The sequence below is a fragment of the Solanum verrucosum genome, unplaced genomic scaffold (assembly GCF_900185275.1).
Source record: "Solanum verrucosum unplaced genomic scaffold, falcon-dt-bn FXZP01000278.1, whole genome shotgun sequence".
NCBI classification, from domain to species: domain Eukaryota; kingdom Viridiplantae; phylum Streptophyta; class Magnoliopsida; order Solanales; family Solanaceae; genus Solanum; species Solanum verrucosum.
The window spans coordinates 2,167,583-2,178,855 of NW_026020332.1; the positions used below are offsets into that span (position 1 = coordinate 2,167,583).

An 11,273-nucleotide genomic window follows, 5' to 3' on the forward strand; every position below is an offset into this window, starting at 1 on the left:
ATGGAGTTCTTTTTCTCTGTTTTAAAAAATATATATATAATGTAGTAGTAACCTTTTTGTGGTTCATATACTTTTTACTATTATTTTTGGTCCTACATTTATATTGTATTCATTCTTTTTTCTCTCCCTATAAAGGAAGAATATGATCTCTCTATTTTTTACCATCTTATCATTTGATCCATTCTAGGTGTATAAGCACACCATGGTGATTCAACATCACATCTCAATTATTTTTATTAGGAGCTCATTGTCCATACCTTGATATTTGACATATTTACATGACCCACCTCAACAATCAACATCATTTTAAACTTGCCAAATTATTAGGTTGCATGACACAATTACCGCATGCCCAATGACCTCTCATATTACTTTGATGACAAAAAATATTTTCTAAGTTTTGAAAGATCATTTTATTATGAACTCATAATTTTCTTTCTTTTAATTATCCCAATGTTGATCATAATAAACATTTTACCATGGGCCTATATTCATATAGTCAACTACGTATCATCTTTCACTGCTACCAGTTCACATATGAGAATTGAACAAATCAATTGAAAGGATTTCATCACTTTTAACCAAAAGTATATTCTTTTATCGTAGTCATCATTACATCATCAATAGATAGATCATAATGCATTGGGACATGAATGCAGCATCTTATTTTAATACTAAGGCATATTGTTCGTTGAGATCCATCCCAACATTTTATTATCATAATACATTAGAATTCTAACTTGATATCTTATCTACGGATGGCAATGGGTGGTGCGAGGTTGCGGCGGGTTGATCTTAATTCACAAAATTTTTAATTCGCCCCACCTTATATAACAACTTTTTCATTTTCATTCCGCTTCACATAAATCCGTACCGCATAACTTTTTTAATATTTTCTTTTTTCTAGTTAAGTTTGATATACTAAAAATAAAATTCATAAAAATAATTTTTTTTTTTTTATTTAGTTGTATTAATTTAAGGGAAAAGGGTCAAATATGCCCCTAAACTATTTGAAAAGGACTAGATATACCCCGTTTAAAGTTTGGCTCACTCGTGCCCTCGCCTTCCAACTTTTCGTCTAGATATGCCCTTATGGGCGTTAAATGCCAAATGGAATTGCCACGTCATTTTTACATTACCACGTGATATTTATATTAAAGGGAAAAGGGTCAAATATACCCCTAAACTATTCGAAAAGGTCTAGATATGCCCCCCTTTTAAATAAACTACCCGACCCGTTTTCAACAAATTTTTGGTAAATCCCGAAAATGAGTAATTGACTAATAAAAAATAGGAAAAATATGAAAAAAAAAATTAACGCCAAAAATTCGCAAATAAATATAATAACCTTAAATTTTTATTTTTTTTCGATAAATCACGAAAATGAGTAATTGATTAATAAAAAATATGAAAAATATAACCTAAAAATTCAGCATAAAGTCATTTTCATATTTTTCATATTTTTTATTAATCAATTACTCATTTTCGTGATTTATCGAAAAAAAATAAAAATTTAAAAAAATTGTTGAAATTGTTGAATTTAAGGTTACTATATTTATTTGCGAATTTTTGGCGTTAATTTTTTTTTTTCATATTTTTCCTATTTTTTATTAGTCCATTACTCATTTTCGGAATTTACCAATTTTTTTTTGTTGAAAATGGGTCGGGTAGTTTATTTAAAAGGGGGGTATATCTAGACCTTTTCGAATAGTTTAGGGGTATATTTGACCATTTTCCCTTTAATATAAATGTCACGTGGTAATGTAAAAATGACGTGGCAATTCCATTTGGCATTTAACACCCATAAGGGCATATCTAGAAGAAAAGTTGGACGGCGAGGGCACGAGTGAGCCAAACTTTAAACGAGGGGTATATCTAGTCCTTTTCGAATAGTTTAGGGGCATATTTGACCCTTTTCCCTTAGGACAATGACTTAAACATTTATTTTTTAGAAGTCAATTGGAAAACATGTAAGAGATTATATTATTTTTTACTGAACCATTTTCAATAACTATCTTGAATATTTTAGTAAATTTATAGAAATTATCTTAATAAATAATCTCTATCACTGTTATAACATGTAAAATTTTAAAATTAAATTTGAATCCACATAAAATCACATATACCTGCAATCCGTCCCGCATCCGCCCGTCCTATTGCCATCCCTAATCTTATCTTCTGGATACGATATGATTATATCCACTAATCAATGAAGTAATAAGTCAAAGTACAATCCGACTCACCCTTGCGGCCTTGCGCCTTAAAAGTCTTGCCACTTAATAATGCATGAAAAAGTGAATTTAATTTTCAAACAGAACATTTTAAATATAACAAATAATAACATATCTTGACAATGATATGAATCATGGTGGATGAAAACCGACCACATTTTCCATGAACACTTATTTTTCAAACCTTCCAACAATTTGTGAAAAGAAACTCCAAATAACAAAGATTATGACATCTAAACCAAACAAATCATAATTGCACAAATAATTAATTTTATATTGAAAAAAATATCTGATAAATACATTGAAGACCAAAAAAGTCAATGAATACCGACCATTATTTTTGATGAGAGAGTACAACTTGTGTTGATAAATGATAACGCGTTGAACCACTAAACTAAAAATGTAATAATATATATATGAAACAAAAAGTTTGACAAAGTACTATATAGATCATAGACCTTCCAATTATTTTGAAAGTGTGGGAGTTGAATACTAAAATAATGGATATTCACAATATATAATATTTTATAACATAGTATTACATAATTCGATGAATAGTACTGCAACACACGTATTGAAAAATTAGTATAAAAATAAAAGCTCATGTTAGGCATGAGGAAGCATGTGCATCTTCTATATGAACAGATATGACAGTTGACTAGTCTTTGGAATGAGTATATAATACTTCTTGCACGAAATTTGTCTGTATGCAAAGTTCAATTTTGCTTTTTTCTAAAACTATTAAAAGATTATTCTATAATTACTTGGTCTTAGGGCTTTAAACTAATTAAGCTTCTTTTAATTTCTTCCTAGCTAAGACTATAATAAATAGAAGTTGTTAGTTTCCATTTTCTCCATCATCGATAATCAATTATGACTACTTTCAAGAAGTTAATAATCTTTCTTTTTCTCTCAATATGCCTTTCATCATCATGGGCCAACAACACACATGATGAGTACTTTGTTGAATGTCTTTCTCACAAAATTAGGAACTCAAACACAATATCACAAGTCATCCACACTCCTAAAAACTCATCATATTCAACCATTTATAACTCCTTTTCAGATCGTAACCTAAGGATAACCTCCAACTTCAAACCATCAATTATTTTCACTCCTAATGATGAATCTCAAATCCAGGCAGCTATACATTGTTCCAAGAAACATGGGCTACAAATTAGAATTCGAGGCGGTGGACATGACTACGAGGGACTTTCATACATTTCGAAGATCCCCTTTGTCGTAATTGATCTTAGAAACCTAAGATCAATATCCATTGATACCCAAAAAAAGACTGCTTGGATTCAAGCTGGTGCCACCCTAGGGGAAGTTTACTATAGAATCGCAGAAAAAAGTAAAAAATTGGCCTTTACTGCTGGGGTTTGCCCAACTGTTGGTGTTGGTGGACACTTTAGTGGTGGAGGCTACGGTATGATGTCACGAAAATTCGGTACTGCTGCTGATAACATCATTGATGCAAAATTAATCGATGCTAATGGACGTATCCAAGATCGAAAATCGATGGGTGAGGATCTCTTTTGGGCTATTAGAGGAGGTGGAGGGACTAGCTTTGGTCTCATTATATCATGGAAAGTGAAATTACTCGATATTCCAAAAAAGGTGACCGTGTTCAATGTGCCACGAACATTGGAACAAAATGTTACTCAGCTTGTTTACAAGTGGCAACATATTGCAGACAAAGTTAGTGACAATCTCATCCTCAGGATCTTCATAAGAAATAGTGAATTTCCATTCGGGGGTGGGCAAAGGACTATCCACGCCTCTTTCACTGCACTGTACGTTGGAGGAGTGGATGAACTCCTCCACGAAATGCAAAAGAGCTTCCCGGAACTAGGATTAGTGAAAGACGATTGCATTGAGATGAGTTGGATTGAATCTACTCTCTTCTTTGCCAATTTCCCTAGGAATACATCACTTGATGTGTTACTAAATTGGAATACCACAACTAATCAAACCGGATTCTTCAAAGGGAAATCAGACTATGTCCAACAACCAATTTCTATTAATGGTCTTGAAGGTATATGGAAACTATTCAACCAATTAGTAGGCGAAAACTCGGGTGCTGAAGTACAGTTTAGTCCTTATGGAGGAAAGTTGAGTGACATCTCAGAATCTGAAACTCCTTTCCCTCATAGAGCTGGAAATATATTCATGATTGAGTATGCGGTGTATTGGGGAAATATTGAAAATTCTCAAAGTAACTTAGCTTGGAATCAAAAACTTTATGGATACATGGCTAAGTATGTATCAAAATCTCCTAGAGCTGCTTATTTCAATTATAGAGATCTTGATTTAGGGGTGAACAATATTAATGGAAACACAAGCTATGCACAAGCAAGAATTTGGGGAGTGAAATATTTCAAGAACAACTTTGATAGATTGGTGAAAGTGAAGACTAAATTTGATCCAACAAATTTCTTTAGGAATGAACAAAGTATTCCTCCTCTATTATCTTAAGCTTAATTAGTGGTAATTAATTTATATATACTACTATAGTACTGAAAAATAAATGTAGCAAGGATTCGTTCCAAAGATTATGTACGATATATATTGTTTGATTTATGAATATTATTCAAGTTATAAATTCGTGGACTTGTACCTGAGTATGAGTTAATAATAATTAATGCAACACTCGTGTGGTGCAGGTATTAGTTATGTGAGTATTAGTTATTTCATTTTTCACTGCATAAGATAATACATTGATTTGCTCATAACTTGTAAATATATTAGGTAAGCCGGTGTCTAAATTGCAAATCAAATTGCATATTAATTTTATATATGGATGAATAATACTTAATAACTAGCTTCCAAATGTTATATAACTTATGGAGGAATTAATACATGAATAAATTGCCTTTTTATTTACTAGCTACGAAACGACTCCTCAATGCACTCATACCGCTTAACGTTTCCATATTGTGTGATATTATTGAGAAATGAGGCGTGTAGAACTTGATTATAGTTACAAGTATACGACTTAATTAAGGGTGTTAAGTATAGTTAACATTTAAGTAAGGGTGTTAAGTATAGTTAACATTTAAGTAAGGGTGTTAAGTATAGTTAACATTTAAGTAAGGGTGTTAATTAAGTATAGTTACAAGTATACGACTTAATTATAGAACAATTTATACAAATTGATCGTTTATATATATACTGAGATCAATAACAAGAAGTTGTGATTGGGTGGTGGGGTTGGAATTGACTTGCGCACACCTAAGTAAATTATTTTTATTTATTTGGATGCTTGGCTAGTATCTCCTATGATTTTTTTTTATTTTGAGCGAGGTATAACCAACAATAATTGTATGAGGATTCACTCGATTTTTAACACATGAAATTATGGGCCCAATTTGTCCTTTAAATCTGCTAAAGAAATCAAAGGAGAGAGAATGTAAATTTTGATTAAAAATGAAAATGAAAATGTGGGGTCCATGCCACATTCCATTAAATATATTAGTAAAATATTGGATTAAATGTGCATTGTGGAGCTCAATTGTCACACATTCCAACAAATTCTAGCACTCTTTTCTAATTTTTCTTCTTCTTCTTGAACATAAAAAAAAAGTTTACATTCTTTTACATTAAATTTATTTCACTAAAAATCTGCATGTCAACTTTTGAAATTAAACATGCAATTTTCATGAAGATTGGTGTTTCAATGTTGGGGATCTTGTTAATGGCAAAAAAAGTTGATAGGGTGTTGATGCTTAAAAACTTGAAAAGTTGATATTGATGTTGATTCTTCCCTCTAAATCTTGTTCAATAACTTTAATCTTCGTCTGCAATTTTCCGTTGTCCATATTTTTCATGTATGAATTTTTTTAGCATAATGATTTTCAGTCTTTAAGAAGATAGTGTGTTAAAGAGATTATCAGTAAATAGTCTGATTTAATTGATATTTGAAACGAATGTATAAGTTGTTGGAAGAAGATCTTTTTACCTGTCATTTCTAATGTCAAAATACCAAAAATCACTTGCTACACACATATTAACTACTAAATTACAGATATAATTTTCAAAAATAAAATCTATTGTGCTTAGGTGTTATATTGAATTCTCTTCCCACTGATATCAACATTTTCTTTTGGATTGTTTGGATCTTGACTTTGAATGCAAACACCATGTAACTGCATGTGTAAATTCGAATAACAAAAATAAGAAAGAGCACTGAAAAAATTGATATATTAATCACATTTAATTCAATATTTTACTAATATATTTAATGGAATGTGGCGTGGACCCCACATTTTCTTTTTAATTTTCAATCAAAATTTACATTCTCTCTCCTTTGATTTCTTTAGCAGATTTAAAGGACAAATTGGGCCCACAATTTCATGTGTTAAAAAGTGAGTGGATCCTCATATAACTATTGTTGGTTGTACCTCGCTCAAAATAAAATTTTTCTTCACGTATTAGTAAGTTTAGATATATGAGATGAAATCAATAAATATTTTTTGCTTTCACTCAAACTTGAACATGAGACCTCGTAATTTTTTCATACTGTAATGACCCAGTTGGTCATTTTTGGAGATCTTTATAAAATAATCGTTTTGCCCCTCCCAATATTGTCCCCGAGTCATTTTTGATTGAGTTTTAAAAGTTGTCTTCGAGTGTTGAGTTAAGAGTTGTGAATTTTATAAGTTTTGTGTTTGAAAGACTAAAGTTGCTTAATATATAGTGATTTTCAGAGTCTTTAGGAGTTTCGAGTGTCGAAATGGAATTCTAACAATTCCATCGGTCCCAAAATGTGAAAATCCGTCAATGAAAGTTGTCGATTTCATATTCCAAGTCTTTTTGAGGATTTGAGGTCCTAAGTTGGAAAATTGTGGAAATTTTTAGCGTTTGGGTCGACTTTGGTAAACATTCGGGGTTCAAATGCTCGTATCGAAATTCCGCAAATTCCATTGGATTCGGGGGATGATTTAAGGACTAGGCGAGGTCTTGGTTAAAATTTTAGAGTTTCTGAGCTTGATTTGACCTTTTAGGCGTTACGTTCATTTCTTGTGACTTTCACGGTTGTCATATAAAAGAGACCTCAAATTCTTATTTCGACGGTTTCATGGAGTCCGAAACGTCGAGTATAGTCAATTTGCTTATATGATTTGTGTATACGGGATCTCGCACGAATTTCGAAGGTCAATTCGATTATTTGTGAATTGGCTGAATTTTCTGATGCTTGAGTTCTGTGACCTTCACATTTGAAATGGGCCTTTCGCTTTAGCGTCCTTCGCTTAAGCGAAGGGTCGATTGCTAAAGTGAAGGCTGCCATTTTTGCGGGGTCAGATCTTGATTCAGCTGCTTACATGAGTGGAATTGATAATCAAGGACACCCTATTTGTTACAACATTTTTGGAGTTTTGGATGATGAAGAGATTTACAACATTCAACAGCTTGAATATAATATGTTCTTATTCATATTTTTATTACATTTTGATACAATCACTTTCTGGAATGGATTTCACGATGCTTATAACAAGTCACAATCTATTCAAGGAGTTTACTATGATCATTTATACGTGTTTCATAAGTTTTCATTAGAAACTCATTGTCATATTTGATATATTTAAGTGACTCATCTCAACATCATTTTGAAATGTCAAACGCACCATTTTCTCTTCCTTTCTATTGATGGAGAGTTTATAAACTTATCAAATTATTAGGTTGCACGATAATTGGTGTAAGTCGAGACTAAAACAAATTACTTTAGGAATGAACAAAGTATTCCTCCACTATTATCTTTAGCTTAGTGGTCATTAATTTTTACATACTACTATAGTACTGAAATATAAATGTAGCCCGGATGCGCGTTCCAAAGACGGTACGATATATATATGGTTTAATTTATGATTTTTTTTCAAGTAATTAATTTTCTATATATTAAATGTTCTTTATGTTAGAATCGTGACTTGTACATCAGTATGAGTTAATAATACTTAACGCAACACTCAAGGATCGTTTAGTAGCTGGTTAATTAGAATTATGCATGTATTAGTTATGTGATCAGTATTAGTTATTTCATTTTATATATCCTGTATAAGATAAATACCAATTCGCTCATAACATATATGTATATGTATTAGTTAAGCGAGTTTCTGAATTGCTAACCAAACGTCTTATTAATTTTATAGATGCATGATTAATACTTAGTATAACTAGCTTCCAACAATTATATAATTTAAAATACTCTTTGAATCGTGTTTTGTGCTCATATCTAGACGTATGCTCTCAATGTTTCATGCCATGTTATGGATACACTCATGTCAACAATCAAATCGGGTGCTGATTCCGCCTAAAATGTAGGACGTTGAAGCATGACAAATTTTCTTAGAAGAGAGTCATAATTTGAATGACTTTATTGATACAAAACTAAATTTAATGAAATATTTACTCATTACTGTCACGCCTCGAGCCTACACCCCGGGCGGGACTGGCACTCGAGAACCATTGCTAACCCCAAGCGAACCCTTGGCCTGACTTATTTATTCAGTGGAAGACTTAATTCAACAAAGACAAGTCTATGTAATAAACTGGAATGTTATAATGGAACATTCAATTTGGCCATTAAGGCAAACTCAAGTCTTAACATAAGATAATGACAATGAAAAGACTAAAGAACTAACATCTGACTGTCTATGAAGCCTCTAAAACAATTGAGATGGATATCGAGACAAACCCCACGACATCCTAATGAACTAATAAAATAACTAAAAGCAATAAAAGGAGTCAACAACTGACTCTGGAGTGCTCCTTGGATCAACGATGCGCGGATGCCGATCATAGTTACCTGTGTCTGCATCATAATAAGATGCAGGCCAACTGACATCAATACATTGAATGTACGAGTATGCGAGTTGGAATGCTAAACACAGCGTAGGCTTGAAAGGAATATGAAGAACTTACCTGGCTCAACTCAACTCAACATAACTAAACTCATTTCAATATAAATCAGTTTAAAACAAGTGCAATATAAAGAAAAGCTGTGTAAAACATAATGTCAATTATGTGTGTATGCAAAGATACATATAACTCTGAGATGTATGTAAAAATACAAACAAACTGTGTATTTAAGAATACAATTACTTCTGTGGGAGTTTCTCTAACCGACAACCATCACGTAAGAGCTATTGTGATGATACATCATTTTACCTCACACTGCCAGGGCCGTCCTATACCTTGCCGACGGTATAGAACCTGAACTACTATGTAGATCCACTAATCTATGCTAAAAAGCACTAAATGAATCATCTAAAAAGCATGACCCTTTTTAACCCATGATGACTACATGGTTTATGGGGGCTATGAGTAGTCTGAACTCTCCCCCATATCGGTGCTCAATACTACCCCCAAAATATGATACCAACTCTTATGTTTAAAAACATACTTCTTTCTGTGATTTCAGATATTTGCTCAAATACTTAGCTCAAAGGCTATCTTGGAAATCAAGGTTTCCTCTCTTGCTTCATTTAGAAAGCGATTACTCTTTTATGAAAACTAGCTCAAAAGCTCTTTGAAAATCTCAGTTTCCGTTCTTATTTAAATGTGAAAACATTTTAAACTCTTTGGGAATACATAGTCCCCATATACTTCTTTTAAGAAATGAACTTCAAACATTACTCTTTACTCTTTACTCAACTTGAACTTTAAGTCTTAAAACAAAGTTAAAAGCATTTGCAAAAGACTTCTTGAAAAGACTCTAAGGACTTCCTAAACTTGACTCTTAACTTTCCTTGAATTTGAATTTATAGATTCAAGATTATGATTCATGTTTCTGGATGATTTCTAGATGTTTAGAAGTCATTTAGAGTAGTTAGAATCAATAGGAAGTGTTAAAACACTTTAGAAAGACTTAAACGGACTGAATGACGAAAAACTGGTGAAAAACAACGATCTGGGTGCATCCTGGGTGTGCTGCGCCAGCCCCCACTTTCTGGGTCTCCTTTTGGGCGCACTGCAGGCGCGCCGCCCCAGCCTCTCTGGCGCTATGGGGGTGCGACGCGCCTGACCCTCCCAAGGTGTATCTAACGAATTTTTGATCTCGTTTTCTGATCCTAAATCGTTTTAATCCAATTCTTTTTCTCAAATTCACTTTAGATTCATGTACCCAAATCATATACACAAAATCTAACCCAAAAAAATCAAGGAAACAACACTTTAACAACAAGAAACTCTTTAATCCCAACTCATATTCAGGGACGAAATCAATTCAAGAACAACTATAAAGAACATCAAATTCTCAATTTTTTAGGACGAATATACGCTGAATTAAACATGCTTGGCGCGTGGGTGAACTAACCCAATGCTATGTGATCTCACATACCTTGTAGGGATCACCCCCGACGAAATCCACAAGCTAAACTCGACGATCTGGACGAATCTTGCTTCTCTTCTCCTTTCTCCTATTCTTTTCTCTTTTCTCCAAGCCCTAGCGTATTTTGATAAAAGCGTAAACTGATCTAATTCTGATTATACCCTAACTAAATTACCAAAAATGAAATAAAATAATTGGGTAAGGAAAAGACCAAACTTCCTTTTTAAAATCCGGATTGGACTTTTCTTATTCCAACAGCCCAACTTCCAAAGGGCATAACTCACTCATACAAACTTGAAATCACGCAAACTCAGAGGCGTTGGAAAGATCATTCCAAGAGCTTTCCTACCATATCTGGAAGTACCTCTAACTTATCCTGAGCCAGAAGTTATGGCCATTTGAAGTTGGTCAAAACTCAACTTATTCTAACTTGACAAAATTTCCAGATTTCATTCTTTCCAAAAATGACTATTTTCAATTATTAGCTTCTTCCTAGTTATTTTAATTTGCGAGATGTTACAATTACAATTACAAGAATTAATTAGACATTTTTAATTCAATGTATGAGAGTAGACTTTGTAATTTACTCAATGTCTTTAACAATTACAAGTCTTCAATATTATATTATACCTTCTCATTTCATGTATGATGTGGAGATATTCTATCTATTTGACTATATCAATGATATTAATAATAATAACACGCATGTTATG

General features: G+C 32.6%; 1 protein-coding gene across 1 annotated transcript; it reads left to right on the top strand.

Moving 5' to 3' along the window:
- The first annotated feature begins 3,104 nt into the window (after positions 1 to 3,104).
- LOC125836746 (berberine bridge enzyme-like 18) lies at positions 3,105 to 4,838 on the top strand. The gene has a single exon (XM_049515954.1). It carries the CDS (start codon positions 3,105 to 3,107, stop codon positions 4,707 to 4,709), a length of 1,605 nt encoding a protein of 534 aa, XP_049371911.1. The 3' UTR covers positions 4,710 to 4,838.
- The last annotated feature ends 6,435 nt before the right edge of the window (positions 4,839 to 11,273 follow it).